The sequence below is a fragment of the Cydia fagiglandana genome, chromosome 21 (genome assembly GCF_963556715.1).
Source record: "Cydia fagiglandana chromosome 21, ilCydFagi1.1, whole genome shotgun sequence".
Classification (NCBI taxonomy): Eukaryota; Metazoa; Arthropoda; class Insecta; order Lepidoptera; family Tortricidae; genus Cydia; species Cydia fagiglandana.
The window spans coordinates 7,103,768-7,126,817 of NC_085952.1; the positions used below are offsets into that span (position 1 = coordinate 7,103,768).

Sequence of the window (23,050 nt, forward strand, 5' to 3'; positions counted from 1 at the left end):
AACCTTAGAATTTATTATAATTAACTTTCCCTCTTTATTATCTTTTTAAATATTGATCCCTGCAAAAAGTGTACTGAATCTTTTTGTTCAAAATTTTGTGTAGATTATTAACGTCTAACAACATTTTTGATATTGGCCACCGCTTATGAGTTATTTACGAAACCCTAAAAAACGGGACCTTAGAAGTGATTATAATTAAATTTCCCGCGTTAAAATCTCTTTGGATATTGATCCTAGCGAAAGTTGTACTGAATCTTTCTTGTAGGCAATTTTATGCAGAATACTTATGTAATAGAACATTTTTTGCTACAGTACCGGTCAAAAGTTTAAGTTCACTCTGCGAAATAAGGTTATCATATTTAATTATGTTCAAATATAGAATATGTTTTGAATTTCAAACGTTTAATTGTTTCCACGACTACCAAATAACAATAAAAATACCTCTTGGAGGAATCGTTTTATGTTATTCGGAAAATTTGATCCATTTAATATTTTTGTTCCGTATTTCCTATGAGATTTCGTGAAGTTAGAAATCATTTAAAATGGGTCGCAAAGCCGATTTTAGTGTCGAAACTCGTGCTGTTATTGTAACTCTGTCAAATGAGGGCTACACGACGCGGAAAATCGCTGAAAAAATGAAGGTTTCTCAAACCGCTGTCGTGAGTACTTTGAAACGAAAACGAAAAACCGGTCTTAATTGCAGTCGATCTCGATCAGGTAGGCCAAAAATCACGTCTAAAAGCGAAGACCAATTTATTTGCGTGCAGAGCAAACGCCAACGTACTCTAACTGCTCCAGAAATTTGCGAAGAACTCAACGCCACCCGAGAACAGCGAGTATCGGTTTCGACAGTGCAACGGCGTCTGCGAAACTATGGTCTAAAAGGTCGTATTGCTGCCAAAAAACCCTTGTTACGTAGTCAGAATAAAGTTAAGAGGTTGAAATGGGCCCAGAAACACAAAAACTGGACGTCTGAACAGTGGTCTAAAGTTTTATTTTCTGACGAATCGAAGTTTGAAATTTTTGGAGGGAGACGTCGTCAATATGTTCGACGACAAGTAGGCGAACGAATGATAAAGCAATGCGTGATGCCAACAGTGAAGCACGGTGGAGGATCAGTTATGGTCTGGGGATGCTTTGCGGGTGATAAAGTTGGTGATCTCGTGAGAGTCAATGGCATAATGGATAAGAAAATGTATCATAACATTTTGCAACGTCACGCTTTTCCATCTGGAAAACGGATTGTAGGCAGAGGTTTTGTTTTCCAACAAGACAACGATCCCAAGCATACGTCGAAGTTGTGCAAAAACTACATTTCATCCAAAGAGAACCAAAAAGAATTAAAATATATGGATTGGCCTCCTCAATCGCCCGACCTCAATCCGATTGAGTTGTTATGGGATGAATTGGACAGGAGTGTGAGAAAAATGCGGCCAACTAATAAAGAACAGCTTTGGGAATACCTATACATTTGTTGGAATAAAATTTCGACATCAACACTGCAAAAACTAATTACGCGAATGCCGAAAGTGTGTATGGCAGCATTGAAAGCAAAAGGCGGATATTTTGAAGAGTCTAAAGTTGGCAAAAACTGATCTTTTTTATTTAATTGTGGTTTTAAATTAGAGAATTACCTTTAATTTATTATGTAACAAAAGATTATTAAATACTTTTATTAGTACATTGTGTTATAGCTTCATTTAACCGAATTTACAGAGTGAACTTAAACTTTTGACCGGTACTGTATGTGCCACCGTTTAAGAGTTATTTACGAAAAACGAAAAAAAGGGACCTTTAATGTGAAATATCTCACTTCCGGTCAAGATTTCGATCGAGCAACCGGCAAATTCGGATTCAGCGGGGTCTAATTAGGTTAAAAAACCCGGTTGCCAAAAAGTAATATGCTTTGCCAGTCGAAATCGATTTTATGAAAAATATGACCAGTCTAATTACTATATATATTCAGAATATTATTTGAATAAACTTAGGATAGGATACTTAGGATAGGAAATAGAATGTGTGTTTTTATATCTTTAAACCCAATTACTAAGTAGACTGCACATACGTTAAAGTCACATTAAAATTCCATTTTGCGAAATAGAGATTTCAACCTTTAACTTTGCAAAAGTAGATAATTGAAATATTCTAAAAGCAATAAAAATAGATTAGGTTAGATTCGAGCTACAATTACATTAGTTTGGGTTCAAGGCAAGGTTGCAGGGCCTCAACAAGGGAAAAAAGGGGGAGGGACTGTTGGCCTGGCTCAGTGAGCCAGAACTCACCCACTTATCCCTACTACTGCCGTAAGCAGGTAATGAATTCCCAATGTATTAAGTTTAGGTTTAATAAATTATAAATATATTTTATTAGTAACCTAATTATATACAAATATATAGCATAAGTAATAAATAAGCCTACAGCTATTAATAATGTCCGTAATCTGTATAATCCCAAAATACGGATCCCTCGTATGTGGATGCTGCTTACATAATCTCGTCTGTCAAGGTGTTTCGGCAGGAAAGGCCTTGGCAGACTTATAAATTCCTGAAATGAGGGTTCATACCTACCGACTAGAATTGGTTTCATGGTGGTATCAGATGGGTTAGTGTACGGTAACCGATGGTCATCTTGCTTATAATCTCGTCTGCCAAGGTGTTTCGGCAGGAAAAACCTTGGCAGACTTATATATTTCTAAAATGGGGGTTCATACCTACCGACTGGAATTGGTTTCATGGTGGTATCAGATGGGTTAGTGTAGGGTAACCGATGCCGACCTTGCTTACATAATCTCGTCTGCCATGGTGTTACGGCAGGAAAAGCCTTGGCAGACTTATATATTCTTGAAATGAGGGTTCATACCTACCGACTGGAATTGGTTTCATGGCGGTATCAGATGGGTTAGTGTACGGTAACCGATGGTCATCTTGTTTATAATCTCGTCTGCCAAGGTGTTTCGGCAGGAAAAACCTTGGCAGACTTATATATTCCTAAAATGGGGGTTCGTACCTACCGACTGGAATTGGTTTCATGGTGGTATCAGATGGGTTAGTGTAGGGTAACCGATGCCGACCTTGCTTACATAATCTCGTCTGCCAAGGTGTTTCGGCAGGAAAAGCCTTGGCAGACTTATATATTCCTGACATGAGGGTTCATACCTACCGACTGGAATTGGTTTCATGGTGGTATCAGATGGGTTAAATTAGGGGTCCCGTTGGCCACCTTTGAGAGCGTCTGCCAAGCACTTCCGGCAAAAAAAATACTGGCAGACTTCGCTTTTATGTGTCTACATGTAAATTTCTAACTGCTGCCATAACTATTATTTCGGTATCAGATGGGTTAAATCAGCCCCCTTTTTTCGCACCGGAAGTGGCCTTCTTTTTCGTACTTTCGGCAAGTTCCGCCGTGGCAGACTATCGAATTCGGACTTAGCATCACTTTTATGGGAAACCATTGTGCATTTCATCGTGGTATCAAGTCGGTTAGAAAATTTGCGGCCGGCTCTTCTACTACTACTAAATGTCAGGTACCTCTACAGGGTAGGTATATTCTATTTTTTGATGAGGTTTGTTTCATGCAGCCGGCCACCGGACTACTCGTTCAGATCTTTCACGACCTCATCGCACCAGCGATATCTAGGACGCCCAACCGGTCGTCGACCATCCGGACGGCGTGAGTACGCTCTCCAAACCAAACCGCTAAAATAAAATATATTTTATTTGGACAATAGTATTCCAGGCTGGCATATTCTTTTATTGCAGTGTTTCATCCGCTATATGACATCGTTGCTGACTGACCATCGATAAACTACTGAATACTGATGTAAAATATTACATAATGACGATAATGACGTGAGGTGATAATAGTACTACTGTACAGAAAGGAAACTTCCTACAAAACCGAAATTTGACAGCCGTTCAGTGTCGAATCATGCTGTCCCTTTCTAATGTATGGCACTATCCCTTTCGGCTATTTAGGGTTGTCAAAATGGGGTTGGCCCGTCAAAGTATTAAGCAGATGGCGCCATCATAGCTTGCCCCGTCAATCCCTAGAATTGTGTAATTTTTTTTGTTTTTTAATGCTTTGGATGCCAGCTCTTTAAGCCAAATCTCATAGAAAAAGGGGCAAGCTATGATGGCGCCATCTATGCAAACCTTTGACAGTTGCCAACCCCATTCAAGCCATTATCTTATCTGTGGTCGTGCAAAGGGATGTCAAGTTGTGTCAACGCTAATAATTGCTCGGAGCAATGCTGAGCCGAGCGGAGCCGAGTTTAGCCGAAGTCGGGAGTTTCGTACCCCTGGCGAGGCCAAGAATGCGGTCTTGAATAACTTTAACACGTATGTGGTCCACAACGGCCCAGCGTGCATTAAGATGCCCACCCAAAGAAGTTTCCTAGTAGTGCCGCCTCGTTATACCAATTAACTGAGAGGTTTGGGACGCTTTATCTTATAGGATTTAAGGGGGAGTGATTGGTTTACTTGTACTTTTCCTGGGAAGTAATATTTATCTATATTGATACATTTATTTACATACAATGGTACTACTAAACTAAATTAATAACTAGAGACCCTTGAGGCATTGTAGCATTATGCTGGCGGCATTTCCTCGCTGTATCGTAATGCTGATACGTTGTGCGACGAAGCCGCCAGCTCTTCGGTCACCAGTTACGTCAACCAGACGCTGGGACTCCATGGACCTAGAGTTACAACGAGTAGTGGAAAAATGTGAGATCGCAAAATCACTATTAATTCAACTCACTCACTAATTACTCGCTAATTTAATTAAACAAAACAAAAATTCTTCTACTTTTCCTGATGAAAACACGAGACACACACTTGCATAAAGGTCACTTCTCGTGTTAATAAGCCACAGTTTTTATTGACCCCAAATAACTAAAAGATCCTTATGAGTCGAAGTGTATCCCCCAAAAACTATAAGACCACAAAATACCTACAGGGTACATATATAATAATTATGTATTTATATGTACGTATAAACAACCACACCTCATAAGGTTTATTATTGTAATTCAAATACAATTATATATTTTTTTTTATTATGAATGGGCTTACTCATGGCCACAGACTAGCCGAGGCGTAGACGTGGCCTACGATGGAGCTCGCTCGCCCAGAAGGTGCCTGTTCACTCTTGATTTGAAGGTTGCCGGGTTATAAGACCACGGAAATATAGACGCCGGCAAGGAATTCCATTCCTTGGCAGTGTGCATATGGAAAGTAGAAGCAAAGCGCTTCGTGCGAATTGGTGGAATATCTACCAAGTAAGGATGGAAACCTATGGTTGAATAATTATTTTTATACACTATAAATTTAAAACAAAATGATAATGGCTATCGCTAAAATGCTAAAGTTCACCAGACTGAAGTAGATTTCAAATTATAAACAATGCAGAATTTGTGGTCCAGATTTAAAACATTCTTTAATTGTTACTACTTACTCAAGCATTTAATTAAGTATTTTATATTTGTTACTTATTTTAACCGACTTCTAAATACAAGACAAGTGTACATATATGTAGGTATAAACTCATAATTAAATTCTGGAATTTTTAATGATTTTTGGGGTTCCGTGGCTAAAGGGTAAAAACGATACCCTATTACTAAGACTCTGCGGTCCGTCTGGTCTGTCCATCTGTCCATCTGTCCGTCCGTCTGTCTGTCACCAGACTGTAACCAGGCGTGGCTCACTCCGCGATTTCGTCGCTTTGCTACAGGTAGCTAAAAGTACATCCGTTCGACCCCAATTTTGGGGTTTGCCATAAGCCGCGCGTGGCGCTGTCGCCACCTAGCGGCCATATCTGTGCTGATCGTAACAGACGCGTTTTGTTAGAGAGTGAGTCTTCTGTACCTAGTACTATTATTTATTCTGTGCTGTAACACAAGAACCTAAGTGTAAGAGCTAGACAGTTGAAATTTTCACAAATGATGTATTTCTGTACTAAAATCAAAATAAAATAAATATTTATGTGGGGCTCTCAAGGAACAAACATGATTTTTTTGCCGTTTTTTTCATAATGGTATGTACGGAACCCTTCGTGCGCGAGTCACACTCGCACTTGTCCGGTTTTTAAAGCTACTGTATTTGTAGTAGATACCTAAGACAAATAAATTAGGTATTTCATTAGCATAAAAATAGAAGACGAAGAAGTCATAGTTATCTCTTAATTATAAAAGGTGGCGACTGCCCCTTAAGACGGCACCACAAAGTGTCGCATTCAAATCCAAATAAAACTCTAACGCCGAATCAACAATTTTATTTATTTTTATGTCTTCATTCGGCTTTCCGGTAGCCGTTAATAGTTAAAATCCATTAATGATAATTATAAATTCTCCCGTTTATCTCACATTAGTTTTATGATCTATAAAACCGGCGCGCGCACAATTTGTAAGCAAAACCTCCACCGTTTGGTAATTTAATATGTCATTGCGCATCACAAATTTTATCTCCTTATTACGGGTGATTAAGAGCTATATTCGTGTGGTTTTTGATTGTGAGCCGGATCGTTTTAGCGGATTATATGTAATGGAGATAAGGCGGTGTTTTTATATTGATCACTAAATGGCTTAATGTTGCGCGAGCAATCAGAGTTAATTATATTGCTACTTTGTTTACGAGAGTCAAGTAGAGGTCGTGGGATTACAAATAGAGGATTATCAGTCTTTATTAAATACAAAAAACATAAGATTAAGGACCTACGGATTCACAAATAGGTACGAATGTAGAGGTGTATGCAACACAAAAATGACACATAAATAACTAACTATAGTTCGTTTTTTTAGCATTAGAACGAACTTGAAAGAAGGTAAGCGATCTTGACAAATCTTTTAATTGAAAAACGCTTTTTAAAAATCAGTAACTATTACTTATGAAAGCAGAAGAATATAAATGATCGTATTAGATTCATAATTGTTACATATTTGCCGTAATTTATTTTTAAAATGTGTTTTTCAATTAAAAGACGCATAAGATTGTTTGCCTTATTTCTAATGCTAAAAAAAACGAAATATAAATAAATGTAACATTTTAAAATCATCATCATCATTCAATTTAAGAGCTGGTGGGTGGGGTCTTGTCGGTGCAGCGTGGTGAAGTTGTCTCCACCTTGGCCGATCCGAAGCCAGCCCTTTAGTTTTGTCATCTATTAGAAAAAACCGGGCAAGTGCGAGTCGGACTCGCGCACGAAGGGTTCCGTACTATAATGAAAAAAAAAAAAACAAAAAAAAAAGCAATAAAAAACGGTCACCCATCCAAGTACTGACCACTCCCGACGTTGCTTAACTTTGGTCAAAAATCACGTTTATTGTATGGGAGCCCAATTTAAATCTTTATTTTATTCTGTTTTTAGTATTTGCTGTTATAGCGGCAACAGAAATACATCATCTGTGAAAATTTCAACTGTCTAGCTATCACGGTTCGTGAGATACAGCCTGGTGACAGACGGACGGACCGACAGCGAAGTCTTAGTAATAGGGTCCCGTTTTACCCTTTGGGTACGGAACCCTAAAAATCGTTTTTCGCAGTAGAATCTCTGCTCTGCTCACAACCAAAACATCAGACAAGTGCGAGTCGAAATCGCCCATTTTAGTATTTGTTGTTATAGCGGCATCATCTATCAAAATTTCTACTGTCTAGCTATCACAGTTACAGTCACAGTTACAAGAGATACAGCCTGGGGACAGACAGACAGACAGACAGACAGACGGACAGTGGAGTCCGCATTCCATTTGGGAGAATGCGAAGTTGTTTGTAGATACGAAGATTAGCACTAAGTACCTAAAGTATTGTGAGGAGGACAACTTCGCCTTCAGATTAGCGCCCTATTCACTCTCTCCGATAATTACCCTCTCATTCACACTGAAATAGCCGACCGCGTGACCACGGGAAGTTGTAAACAAGTCACCCGCCGATATCGCCATCTTGCCGCGCGGACGTTGCGCCGGCGCGGCGAGCTGAGTTGACGGACGAACCAGTGTTATTAGACCTAGCCGCGTAACCAAAATGCCAATCGCTTATGGCTCCTTTACACGATGGGCCAGCGCAGGGCTATAACCATGAAAATCGAAGTTCGCAAATTGCGTGCATCTTTCTGTGTCACTCTAATTAAGCCTTCATTGTAGTAAAAGAGAAAGATCCCCGCAATTTGCGAATTTCGGTTTTCGCGGTAAGGCCCCCCAGTGTTACCAGTACAGTAACTTAAATGCTAAATTTGGCAACATTTGAGGGCCGTTTATATCTAACGATATTAAGCGTGCTAAACACATGCCATGACAGACAAAATACCTACGTAAATAGACACAAAACGAGGTATAAGAGCCTTACGGCTCGATTCGAACTTTAATTAAGATACGTCAGTGAATAGATCTAGAAACGATATGGATTAGATATGTCAGTGTCAAATTTGACGTTTCTTCAAGCAAAAAGTCACATTTGACATTGACACATCTAATCCATATCGTTTCTAGATCTATTAATTGACGTATCTTAAAGTTCGAATCGGGCAGATAAATTGGAGCGAGCTAGGTATCGTAGGAGTTTCCTGTAAAAGTGCGTAAAAGAAATTTAACTCGCTTAATGAAAATGTTCGTATTCCTTATCAATTTAAGTTCGTAGTAAAAGATCATTCTTAAATTGGTTAATCTAACGTGCCTGGCAGCGTATAAGAATAATTTATTTAGTATGCGTAACATTTGAAGAAGCGAAGCATCTATTCGACACGCTCCGATCGCTATGACTGTATTTACACACAACACCTTTTGTTTTATAGTGACAGGATGAAACGAGAGCCTTCTTCCTTTCCTGATTCCATGTAAATGAGTTTAGAAGTAGTAGTAGTGTAGAGTCATATGAGCGTGTCACATATTTCTGCGGCCTTCGAAGAGTAACATATTATTGCAGGTGACTGTACATAAACATGATGCAGGCATTCGGAACAAAGTTCGCTTCGAAATAACTGATGGTATAAAGTCCATCATGCATGGCAGCAATGCAATTTGAGGTTATCAATTATACTAATTGAGTCGCTTAACTTCAAACTCGGGTAAATCCATCTGTCAGATTATACGATTTTGGTATTAAGAAAACGTAATAGGGTAGATATTTGCTGAGAGGGTCCAATGGATTTACCCGAGTTTGAAGTTAAGCGACACAATTGGTATATATTTATCTAGCACAAATTGGTTAATTAGTGATGCACCCACGCTATGACTTCCAAATTGGCCATATAAGTTATTTCTTTCCTGGATTTAGGTTAACCATCATGCAAATCATACAGCATTTAAAAATAGTTTTAGGCAGGACATTTTGCCCTGTAGGCCGGGTTATTTCCACTAGGTACCGCCAAGCTGTTACCAGTGGTAACTAAACTACTGAGATTTTTTTTCCACCTTTTACCACTGGTAACAACTTGGTGGTAACTATTGGGAATAACCCTATGGGCTCCTTATTAGGGCAGGACGGACGGTTTGTAAAATATGTATCAGCTGTGTCTGAAATAAATTATTTTATTATTTATTTATAAAAGGGTTAAATAACACAAAACTTTAAGAGATTTGTTAATTAAATAAGTAAGAACAACTTATTAAGTGTTAATAACACTTAACCATAAAAAATACCCACAATGGAATACAGAACCTCCTCCTTCTGGTTAAAGAAGTCGGTTAATAAAAACAGGTGTGAAGTTAGCGGCCAAAGTTAGCAGCCGCCGATAACCCGACCAAATTAAGCAGTTAAATTTTATTTTTAACAAATCAGCCAAGAAAAGCTGTGATATTGCTTCAAATACTACTTTATACAAAGTTAATATGACATTGTCATAACGCAATAGTTCTGAATGTCACAGATATTCTGTCAATCGACATCCGTCCAGCTTCAACGAACCGATACGATATCTTAATGTCCTTTTACGGAACAATAATTGTTACAATATAATTATTATGGCCGGGCCAATAAATTATGCCACTCATTAATAACATACGATTGAGAAATGTGTCTGCCGATACGTTTTATGTCTTTCTAGATTAGGTTTCAATGGATTTTTGAAACAAACATGCTAATTTATTCTTGGTTGTTTAAGGCGCAGTACACACGAGACATGATGATGGAAGACAGAAATATGTAAAAATAGGACGGGCGCAAGTGAATAGGATAATGGCACACGAAGACACTTCGCATTAAGAAAATACAAGTTAAATGAATAAAATCATTTAATCTTTAACCGACTTAAAAAAGGAAAAGGTTCGCAATGTGTTGGAATCTTTTACAATTTGTGGCTATAATAGTATGTAATAGCACCTTAACCCTACTGAAAAACATTTTTCGATGAAGGATAGAAGTGGAATCAATTAGCACAAAAGGCTGTAATTTATGTTTGATTTGTGTTTATGGCTAAAATAAGTACTCGTACCTACAAAATCGTAGGTACCTACTATAAAAGTATTATAAAATCTCTCAAAAAATATTATAAAAAGCCAATCGTCATTAATTCAAAATTAATTTCACGACCTTTTTTAGAATTGTAGGTAAGTATTGAATATTAGGCATAGCACAGCATCTGCACTGAGAGAAAAGGATAACAAAAACACACTTAGAATTACAAAAATAAACTTAATCCGGGGACAAGGAGAGTCAACTAATAGGAACAAATTGACTTTTGCAATTTCTATTATCTGTTTGTTGAAATTAGATTTAGGATTACTGAGCTGTTTGTAGAAATAAATAAACTTTAAGCCTCCTCCACACTCGTGCGCGAATCGCGGCGCGAAGCCGCGAACGTGAGTGTGGCGTCGATTTTCGCAGACAGCGAAATCGACTCCACACTCGCGTTTGCGGCTTCGCCCGCGATTCACGCGCATAGTCTGGAGGGGGCTTTACAGAAATAGTGAAACTTCTATAATTATTACTAAACTTCATTTTTTCCCCGAGTACAGAACTGTTTTTTAATTCCTGGTTTAGTTTACTAATGATTTTTCTCTCAGTGTGGTAGCTGCCCTCACTAACCCATTTAAAAAAACCTGTAAACACCATTTTTATACAGGTTACAAGTTTCGGGGTTGAAAAAATTACCTAAAATCGAAGTTTATGTTCAGATGGAATGCTTGCTTATATTTCTCTCAAGATATGAAAGCTTCTCAATGGCCTGCGATAACGCTGTGCATGTAACATGTTATTTAAGCATAATTAATTTATTGTCTGCAGTCACAGAATGGAAACAACCTATTTATATGCAATGTAAAATGGGTATTAATCACGTAGGTAATTATAAATTTATCGCACGGATATCATAGGCATAGTGAAAAACAATCATCATGTCATTGTGATTTTGTAATTCATTTGATACTTCTATTGCCTCTATGAAAAGAAACGGCACTAATTACATGTAAATGTATAGTTACCTTATCCTGGCTGAATTTTATTTAATTTTCGACTTTTTTTAAACTTACAGTTCATCATCATCATCTCATCATTGATTTATATACCTACACATATATTTAGAAAAATACAACCCGTTGATATTTTTTGCTATGAGTATGAAAATAAAACGAACGCTAGGTACTAAGGAGTGCTCCCGGTACTGGTTTTCTATACAAACACGGTACCGGAACTGGGAATTCCCGGTTCTCGCCATACAAACTCGGTACCGGAAGCATTCCCTACAGTAGGTACCCACTTATATTATCTTGGATGTTAAGTGGACCTTGGATACTTGTAACATAATATGTAAGTATTCTCTTATGAATAATTTCAAGTAGATTTAAATCTGAAAATGTACCTAAGGAACTGCAGAGTATCTTACCTAGGTACATACAGTCAAGGTTTTAAATATAGACATTGACAACATGCCAAAAACCTGTAGGTACTTACAGTAAGGTTAAGAGTTAAGTGCCTAACTACCTTAATGTTTGGGTAATAAGGTCACGACACATATTTGGCACATATATGTACATATTTGAGGCACTTTGTCCGTATCAACATTTAATACCTTGACTGTAGGTACATAACATAACATAATATAAAACTGCATGTGAACCATATCAATCAAAGCACTGAGCGTTGCTTCCTAGAATCATGAGTGTGATATCTGATACCGTGTGCAATTTGCATCACAATTATATGCTGATTAATTAGATAATAATTATGCTCAAGAAATAGTATCGTTTCCCATGCAATTATTATTTCTGTGTACACTGAGACAGTCTACGTCATAATTTTATATTTAATATAGGTAGGATATTTACGTAAGTATTCGCCTCATTACAAAGGAATTAGGTGCAAGAGAGTTTATTAAACATATTTTGACTTCGGCTGTACCTGTACTTACAGATGTAGTGTATATTTATTTTCCATTATTTTCACGAAAACTTACGAACGTGTCTTGCTATTGCTATTTCAGCCAGTCTCTTTTTTTTTCCTAGCCTATTTGAGTGTCCCACTGCTGGGCAAAGGCCTCTCCCCTTAATTTCCACGACTCCCGATTTGGTGCTTCTTCAGGCCAGTTGTTCAGGCCGCGTAGCCAAAATGCCAATCGCTTACGCTCCGTAGCGATCGAAACGCAACTGTCACTGTCGCGCTAATATGGAAGAGTGATAGACAGACATAATGCTTTTCGTTATCGAAGCGATAGCGATTGTAACCTTGGCTAGGCCGGCAGGAAGCTGTCCAGGTCATCTCGCCATCTCCGTTTGGGCCTACCGCGGCCACGTCCCTCTACCGGCATCCACTTGGTGGCTAAGTTAGCCCACCTCTCCGGGTGCATGCGGTTTTTTTTTTTTAATAGCCTATATTGTGTCCCACTGCTGGGCAATTTAATTACCAACAAAAAATTGTAATTTAACGCAAGATGGAGTAATAGAAAAATTGGAATAAGCAAAAAACTCGTAGAGAATCCTCATACTGTTTCTCTAGCCCCGAGGGAAATAAACTATCTGCCGGATTCGAACTTCAAGATATTCACAAGAGACGACACGTACTAGATCTATTCTAGATATGTTATAGTTTAGCTATCAACTAGTTCTCTTTTGCAGCGCAATTCGGGCAACCAATGTCACTTTTACGTTAGATAGAGTAAGATATCTATTAGATGTGAATTAGATTTCCAGTCATATCCTGTGGAAATCGTTCAAGAGTAGCTCCAGAATCGCGCAAATGTCAAATTTGAGAGGTTAGATCTTATTATTAACATATCGTTATCATATCTTGGTGATGTCTAAAAGATGTCTAATAGATGTCTATTTCATAATCCGAATCGGGCCCTATGTTTCTCTTTCCCCACATGACCTTAATACAAAAAAACTCAAATAATTAAAGCATGTAGATCCGATTAACAGCGTGTGTAATGAAATACACAATTAGCCGATAAATAATAGACAAAAACAGTTGACGGCTACCATCACGAAAAATAGGCACAGATGACAGAGCCGCGAGTTCTGCTCGAGTTGGCTCTAATGAGCGTGGCGGCGGCGCTCGAGCGCTCGACTCAGGCCGGCTCGAGCACAAGGCTGGCCTGTGGCCTGAAATTAACGGCCACGAGACATTAACGTGATTAATTTCGGCAATTAAGATGTAGTGGGGCGGGGCACAGTAGGTCTGATTTTGGCGGGTACCTATTCGGTATTGGTACATTGGTTGGTTGAACTAAACTTGGCTTTTTCGAAAGCTGCTTACAGATAAAATATTTATGAACATTTTTCATGATTTGTGAAATAAATCCACTTAATGCATAAAGGATGACTCATGCTAAACCGGGCCGGGGCCGGGCCAGAGCTTCCGGCGATTTGTTTTCTATCGAAAGCACCACCTGATCACCGATCAGCCGTAAAAGAAAATGACGTGTCGGACGCGTCGACCCAGGCTCGGCCCGGTTTAGCGTGAGTCATCCTTAATAAGAAGCATTACTTGGACAAATAACCATTTTACACGATATATATATATATATATATATATATATATATATATACACTACAGGGCTACAGGGCCTGGGGCCTAGAGCGGCAAAGACTGCAAATCCGCCACTGTCGGGATTAGTTCCACGCTCGCCTTCTGTACCAGTCTCCGCTGCGCAGCAGTTAAGAGATCCGCTTTAATGCTAAATGAATAAGTTATTTTTAATTACGGAGTAATTGAACACACCCGAGATTAATTGTATGGCGGCGGCGCGCGAACTTTGTGTCGCAAATGGTGCGCGGAAGAAATTGGGTGCGAGCTCATGCAACACTGATACATAATTACTTATATTATGTTGCTCTTTGTGAGATTTTCAATCATTCTAATATAGGACAGTCGCATTTATAGATGGGTGATTTTATTTTATGTAGATACACACTACTAAGAGTCTACTAAGGTCTATAGAGTGGAGGCAGATCTCCGTGAGCTCGGCGTCGGAGAAAGCTGGCGGGATACCGCTCTGGACCGATCAAAGTGGCGTGCTCTTGTGTTGGAGGCCAAGACTCATTTTGGGTCACCGCGCCAACCAAGTAAGTAGTAGTAGACTAGGCGCGGTAGGTCACCAATGCGTTGGTCAGACCTAGGTTAAAAGTGCATTCAATGAACCACTCCATGAATGTACAAGAAGGGCTATATAGTACGGGAGGAATGGCGACGGATTGTGAAGCTTGCCACCAGCCCTGACATGATGACCACAGGTAGGTATTACAAACTGTTTTTTAATATTTTTACCTGTTTCTTCCCAGACTGACAGACAACGCATAGCCTAAACCGTTGAGGTACGTTCCTTGATATTCATAATATATATACTTACTTATATTATATCTATATTCCTGAAAGGATGACTCACTTTGGAATGATCCAATTACTTTGGTTTTTTTTTTAGTGGAACCTACATGATTTTCCTCGGTCCCTTTGTTTCCCATAAAGTTTGAAGTCATAATGTATTTTTTGTATTATCATTAGTCCTAAAACTGAAACCGTTAACTTTTCAGGGTTTTCGTAAAGTTATCCTATAGACAGGTTAGGTTAGGTTTGTTTTATGGCAATCCTGAAAAGTGACGCGTTTTGAACCAAATAAATTATGACTAACGAAAATGCGGGCAAACAATACATTATGACTTAAAAGTTTTTTGGGAAAAAATAGAGACCCCATTTTCCTGCATTTAATAATATATAATGGTTACAATAGTTTTAATATTGTAATTGTCATGCTTACGTAACATAATTTCGTAATTCGAAAACATGATTATGATAAAAATAATCACAAAATGTGGGACAAACAAAGCTTCGATGTAGGTAAATCGTTTGTTATAAATTACTTGATAAGTAACAGATGTTTTCGGAAAGTTAACCTTTAGTTTGGCCAAAAGAAGCGCTCTTGTACAGGGTGTGTTCATTATTCGTTTGTATCAATTAATTGCGTTGTAACCAAAAGTGTCAGCATGAATAATAAGTTAGATAAACTATTAGCTACTCGTAACATAAACATTTTTATTTATTTATGCCTATCACTGCTTACAGTCATGCTCATGTGTCTTACGGTGCGATTCGGGAAATTAATTAGAGATTCACTAGATATGAAACGGTAAAGATATATATGACGTTCCACGGCAAAAGGTACCATTGTCCCGGCTGAATATTGTAGCGGCGCGCTTACGCTATTATTACGTAAGTGCCAGGCCAGGCGACATAGGTGGACCGCATCCTGCTGCAACTGGGTCTCTATTGTTTCCTATAAACTTTTGAGTCATAATGTATTGTTTGTCCGCATTTTCGTAAGTCATAATTTGGTTTTCTCAGAAACGCGTAACTTTTCAGGATTGTCATAAAACAAACCTAACCTAACCTATCTATAGGATAACCTTACAAAAATCCTGAAAAGTTAACGGTTTCAGAATTATGACTAATGATAATCTGACAATCATTACATTATGACTTTTAATAATTATGTTAAACAAAATGATCCGGCTGCAACCTTCTATAAATACCGCACTACATTTAATTCACACACGTCCTGTGTGGCGTGTGGAACGCTTGGCGGCTTGATGCTGATTTTCTTCAAGTTGATCACGAGATTTTTTTTTTTAATTTTATTGATTTTTCACAGTTTCGGATCATAACCTCTCAAGTCTTTTGTTTGTTTTGGGCCAAGTATATTGACCCTTGTACCAGCTTTAGACTCGCAGACGACTCTCAGACGCTATGATTTGGTTTTATGACCGTATAATCTTATCGTTTCCATTTTACGACTAGATACACTCCGACCTAATGCGATGTTCCGCATACTTACCAGTCTCATGGTGAGCTAAGTACAAAAGATACATGATTATAAATGCAATAAATGAATTAAGATGGTGTTATGTACAGTCAGCTACAGAAATAGTCGATTCTCCTAAATAGAAGTTTGTTTGCGGGCGTGCAAACCAAATACCTGAATTATATTGCGTAGGTAATTTGAAAGAGATAAAAGATTCAAGTAAGAGGTACGAAGACATCTGTTTATATATTAGTTTTTACTAAGTAGAGACCAGCGGCCCTTGGTGCACTGACGCTAAAAACATTATTAAAAAGTTAGGTCAACGCCTCCGAGAAAAAAGCGGCGACCCCAGGTCCGGTGAATATTTAGTCCAGCACATTTCGCTGGCTGTTCAAAGAGGCAACGCCAGCAGCGTGCTATGCACATTTACCCGGGTACCTGTCGACCCTAGTCTGGAAATTTCTATAATATTATTTTTTATATTTGTACATACATACATATAATCACGCCTATTTCCCGGAGGGGTAGGCAGAGACCACGGATTTCCACTTGCTACGATCCTGACATACCTCTTTCGCTTCCTTCACATTCATAACATTCACATATAACATTTATATTTGTAATATAAATAAAATAAACACTACAATTTAGTACCGAAAGTTAAGCACTAAATGTACCGAGAATGAATCGCCCTATACTCCGTTATCGACGCGACCCCGCTATCGACCAATTAAGTTTAATGGTTATTATTTAAATTAGTGCCACACTCAATTGACAATATCGTTATCGATATGAAAACAAACATCAAGTTTGATTGAGTTGATGCACGTACGCCTTGTAGAGTCAACTGTAAAAAATATGGGTGTAGACATGGTAACCAGTGTCATAACAGGTAATGGACTTTTTAACAAGCATCTTTTTATAACAGGTGCCACAGACAGTCCCCTATGCCAGACAGTCCCCTATGCCGTGGATGCATGGAGAAGAAAGAAACAGCCTCTCACGTGGTGTTGGAATGCAGCGGAGTGGCGCCATACAGGGCAAAACATCTCGGATCTCCGAGAGACCTCCCCGAGGTCCTACTCAACATCAAAGGTTTGGTGGGATTCCTCGAGGAGCTGGGCTGGCAGTACTAGCCCACCCCCTATCAGGCAAAATAGGCGCAGGACGTCGTCGAGGAAAATCGCCCGTACTACAATACAATGGGTGTAGACAAACTGTTTCTTCCTTGTCGTATCCTCATGGCTGAGGGACGTGACGAATGTGGACACTTTTCACCAGCGCTCTCCAAGCCGCTCTGTCTTGGGCCCAGTGCATGCTAGCCTGCAATGTGGCGTTTGTCTCTGTCGTTATTCTGTCTGCCCAACGCGTGGCCATACGTTCACCCCTACGCTTCCTTGCCATGCGGAAAGTAATAAGGAGCTTTTCCAGGCTATCTGGCCCTGACCTGCTCACTGTCTGCTGCTGTATACAAACTTAGGTATTCAAATAGCATGAGAATGAGAAGGACATAACGTCGTGCTTTCTGCTCCCCCAACCCGGCCTGCGCGTCGCCAGCGCCACCAACCCGCAGTTCGACGGCCGGCTCTAAGGTACGCGCGTGTGACACCCCTACTGCAGGCGTCTCGTCTGTAGGCTAAATTGTTTGCCATCGAAAATACGGCATTTCCTCACCAAAAGTACGAATGGGGCCATAATACTGTAATGTTGACCTCAAAATTGTGCACCTCAATATACTTACAGTCCCGATTCTATGAAACTTTAACCTTCAATTAATTAAACGAATAAAGTATGATTTATTTTATTTCATTAATTCCTCAGTCAATAAACTAAATGACATTACAAATAATTTTAATGTTTTAAAAATAATTAGCGGCGAATTGGCTCAAATACTTACGAATTTAAACTGCGTCGTTATCGCACCACTATATTGGTAACCCCTGAACTCTTGTAATATTTACTTTTTTGGAGGTCGAAATATTGGACCGCCCAGAAGTTGTCAACCTTGACAAGTCAAAATGATAAGTCGGTACAGTGTTGAAATATATATTTCTGTTTTTTATTTATTTAGTTTGCTAATTTTTCCCTTCTGATCAACTTATACTCGTATTTTGTGTTATTTAATTAACATCCATAATATTATTCACTTAAAACTTAAGTTATTTCTTATGATTTTTGATGATGATGATGATGATTAGCATCATAATTTATAAAGGAAATAAAATCAAACGAAATCATTCATTGTGAAAGAAATATATATATATTTAACTACTGAAGTATAGAAATAATAATGTACAATTATCATTCAACTTTATGTACAAAAATATTTTACAATATTTCTTTAGCTGTATTCGCACTTCCATGGCATATTTTTCCGTCAAATATAAAAAATGATCGAAAAAAAATGCCTTGGAAAGAGTTAAACATAATAAATTGAATAAACTAAAATATGTATTTGGTAATAAAGAATCTACACAACGTAAATACATTAAATTAATACAATCCTTAATATGATGCTATTCAAATCTAACTTAACTATATATTTACAGAATATTTTACATAAACTCGACTATTGTCTGATAAAAAACTATTCCTTACATTCCAAATTCAATTCACATCAGACGTCGAAATAATTAGATTTTTCTTATATCAGACAAGTTTTTAGACATTTTAATCATAGATAGAAAAAAAAGGTATTTGATTACCTACAAAGTTATAGACCGACCGCTTAAATGAGTCCTGCGCGGTACGGGGGCGACGGGGTAGGACTGCCGGCTGCCGCCCGCACCTTCCCCGCCGCCCTTACTCGTCCAACCCCGTCGCCCCCTTACCGCGCAGACGAGGACTCATTTAAGCGGTCGGTCTGTACCTATCGTGAGCTTCTTACTCAATAACAAATAAAATAAGTCCCTTTAAATTTGATTAGTTACTGCAGCTCTAAGTATCTGTATTTTAGTTATCTTCTTTGCATTCCTCATTTTACTTGTCAGTCCCACATTTTTTTCATAATGATATTCTTATTGCGGGCCAGTTTGCGTACTAGGCGATGGCGATCCCCCTGAAACGGGGCTTTGAACCATGCTTAAATGGGGCGGCATGCCCATCGGGGGCAAAGGTCGGCCCCCCATCAGGGGATGTGGGTGGAAGTACTGCTGCAGCGGGTGGGGGTACAAGTGGTGGGGGTGACGAGAGAACTGCGCCATTTTTAGTTTCTCGATCTCCGCTTCTTGCACCCGCTTCGCTTTCGCTCGGCGATTTTGAAACCAGATTTTTACCTGAAAGAGAAGAATTGTTTGGTTAATAATCTTTCATGTTGTTTAAGTCTAATATTATCTTTTAATTTGAAAGAATGTCCAATGAAAAAGACATCACGGTATCATATTTGGTATAATATAACTTCCCTTTATGACCGGCCTTTACGAACTACTTCGACGGTATCGAACGTTGACACAATCGGCCAAGAAACGGCTTAGTAATTAAGAAATGGCGACAATTTTTTTTTTACAAAAATTGCTAAGCATGAGCTATACACAATAGGTACTTTTTAAAGCACTGTTTTTCGAAGATTTTATAAAGATGTCTAAATTGGTTAGTTGATATTCACCTGAGTTTTGGATAACCTTAAGTTGGTCGACGAATTTGCTCTCGAGCGCTCTAAGCTGCTGTGCTATGAAGGGTGTTCTCGTCTTGCGGTTTGGCTTGTGTTTGCGCAGGTTTCATTTGTATGCAAATTTTTAAAGAGTAAGCGACGTTTTCTATATGATATTTACCTGAGTTTCAGATAACCCTAAGCTGAACGAGAACTCATCAATACTAAGTAAGGTACTGTTTCTCGACGAATTTGCTCTCGAGCGCTCTAAGTTGCTGCGCCGTGAAGGGTGTTCTCGGCTTATGCTTAGGCTTACGCAGGTTACGTTCGCATGCAGATTTTGATGAGTGAACGATGTTTATTAAATGATATTTACCTGAGTTTCAGATAACCCTAAGCTGGACGAAAACTCGGCGCGCTCAGCGATGCTAAGGTACTGTTTCTCGACGAATTTGCTCTCGAGCGCTCTAAGTTGCTGCGCTGTGAAGGGCGTTCTCGGCTTGCGGTTTGGCTTGTGCTTGCGCAGATTACATTTCAGCTTCGGAGGGCCGCCGTTGGCGTCTGCAACAAGAGAGAGGACTGTTAGACAATGCGATAGTAAAGTATAAGTCTTGTATAATTAAAATCACACTGACAAACATTTTGAATAAAACAACCGATAGGGAGAAGTCGAGAGTTAAGAAAACTTAGAAATCGGATTCACGATCGTCTGTTTGGGATCGACTTAGATGAATAATATAATATTATTTTTTTAAATATCTTTTGATTGAATTTCATACACAAATAACAATTTTAAGTTAAGCGCAAAGTTAATAATATCATTTTAACTAAAATGGTATTGAAGAGACTTAAAAATAGTGGCATTGAATTTTTAACATTATTATTCCAACAATTAGGTAACATCTATTTTATTAAGTACTCAGAACAAGAATTAAATGCACTTGCACTTGAAATTCAATGTTCTTTATTAAAATAATACTTAAACCTAGAAGTGCTAATAACCAATAATCTTCTCTAGATAACCTTGATAATGTAAATGACGCTAATAATTCTTTGATTACACAACAATTTAATATCAATATAGGTTGACATTTTCAAGCATTTGTGGTTGAAATGTGTTGACATTATTGCCCTACAAATGGAATTCAATGATACAAAAAGATTCATATTGATCTATCACGATTTTAAATTTAACAAATGCCTAATAATGTCATCTCTTCGTAGTATATTGAAACCGGCATCATTATTATCACTATCATAACTTTTCCATTCGCCATTGTAATAAAATTGGGAAATCAATCATTGACTTCAATTACAGCTCATTGAAGTGGCCAATGGATGCTGTCGAAATGGCAAACTGTCAAAGATTGAATCTCGCGCACGTTCAAATTACAAGTTACATACATTTCAACGACCTTATGACATGAATATAAGGCGTATAATTGCTTGACAAGAACGTTGGTAGACTGACTAAAAAAATAACTTAGTTTTGACCATATCGCATTGGTATAAGGTAGAGAATTGCTTGACAGACAGGTAATTGGGCAATGTGGATGATTCACGCATCTCAATCTGTCGAAAGGCACTAAGTTTGTGAATAAACATCCTGTACAATTATTGACATATTGAATTTGTATGTAAATAATGATGCAAGTTTCATTACGAACGTTTTGTTCACGCTGTAGTGTGAGAGGATCCAAAAATACAATCATTATGACATATGAGTCTAATTATAAACACAATAAATGTAATTTTGTAAAGATTATTGCTTGCAGAACGAATTATAAAACCAACGAATTTAAAGATGATTAGTTATATATATATTATGTACCTAGATGTTACCTACGAGAATAAAACTTCTATATGGTGTCACTGAAATTGTAAGAAATAAAATGGTTATGGTTTAAGAATTTATTTCTCCAAAAGAATATTACAATTCACTTACATAGAGAAAAACAAACAAACTTTATATTCATTATTTACGGAATGTACGAATAACATTAAATATATTCTAAAACAAAACAAAGCGACTTATTTATTTTTCTAAGAAAAAAGAATACTTAACGAATCTCTCCCATCCCAACCTAGTCCGCTCAACTTCAAAACTAAGAAAGCGCCACGCAATGTATAGTTCGTTTTTTTTAGCATTAGAAAGAAGTAAGCTTGTGGTTCCAAATCCGACACTTTTAGCGGTAATAATTTGAAGTAAATTATATGTATTGACCATGCTACATTAGATAATTCAGTAATTATTTACAATTAAAGTCCCTGATAAAAACTGCACGCTTGCTTCTGTATAGTTCTTTCTAATGCTAAAAAACGAACTATAGGTATTGTCGAATCATAAGTGTTTTTAATAAATATAAAAGAAAAAAACTTAAATGCCGCATCTGTCCGCCGCAAAGCAGATGCTACATTACATCGACATATTATAGTTAAAACAATTCACTTCTGACCAGAGTTACCCGCGGAATGTTCACCCGTCTCGATAAATCCAACAAACTGATATTGCAAAAGGCCAAACTGATGATATCTCGCAAAATATGCGGATTTGTAAGCAAATTGACGACTTTATTGCCTTATTTGGTTAGAAAAGTTAAATAACGCCCACGTGAGATGTAGGTGATGATAACACGTTTACGATCTAGAAGTTTTAGTTTAACAAGAATGACGTATTCATTACCCATATTATGCATATTGTTTTTCCCCTTGTGGAAAAACACGGGAATCAGATTGAATAACAGTAATTCTTGAAATCCAAAACAATCAAAATGATATACCTATTCTCGATCGTGTTTTTCTTTTGCTAGAAAAGCCTCCTCCTTGGTGGTTTGATCAAGATGGATTTGCCAAGAATTTATTTTGTTTTGTTTGAGTTGGCATTTGCCACGTCAAATTTTGCGTGGTATTCTTATTGTTTTGTACAGTATAGTATTATTTATTGCCGTATTCTATAGGGCGTAAACCTCGAATCGGAGCCAATCATGTGGCTGAGTGCATTCGATTCAAATTACGGTTTTATGTAACAAATTTTCCGTTTTCAATCAAAATGTTACTTATTTCCAATTGTCGATTAAACTCTTTTTCCATAGAGATTCCTTTAGAAATGAACCTTATCAACTATAGCCATTAAGGTACATTTAGCCTGAAAGATTATGGCAGCAAATTGAATAGCTTCAATAACCAACCCAATGCAATTTTGCGGGAGATTGAAAAAACATGCGAAAGAGTTAAGTTACTTGGAGG

General features: G+C 38.0%; 1 protein-coding gene and 1 long non-coding RNA gene across 2 annotated transcripts in view; one reads left to right on the plus strand and one right to left on the minus strand.

Moving 5' to 3' along the window:
- LOC134675296 (uncharacterized) overlaps window positions 1-23,050 on the plus strand; it is a 466,888-nt gene that overhangs the window by 236,934 nt on the left and 206,904 nt on the right. The gene's annotated exons all lie outside the window — the stretch shown is intronic.
- The window catches only part of LOC134675204 (muscle segmentation homeobox-like), a 29,254-nt gene continuing 25,291 nt past the window's right edge, over window positions 19,088-23,050 (minus strand). Inside the window, exons 2-3 of the mRNA XM_063533413.1 lie at window positions 20,181-20,365; window positions 19,088-19,490 (exon numbers count right to left, since the gene is read on the minus strand). Coding sequence (XP_063389483.1) covers window positions 19,233-19,490; window positions 20,181-20,365 — 443 coding nt within the window. The 3' untranslated portion in view covers window positions 19,088-19,232. The remainder of the gene's footprint in view (window positions 19,491-20,180; window positions 20,366-23,050) is intronic.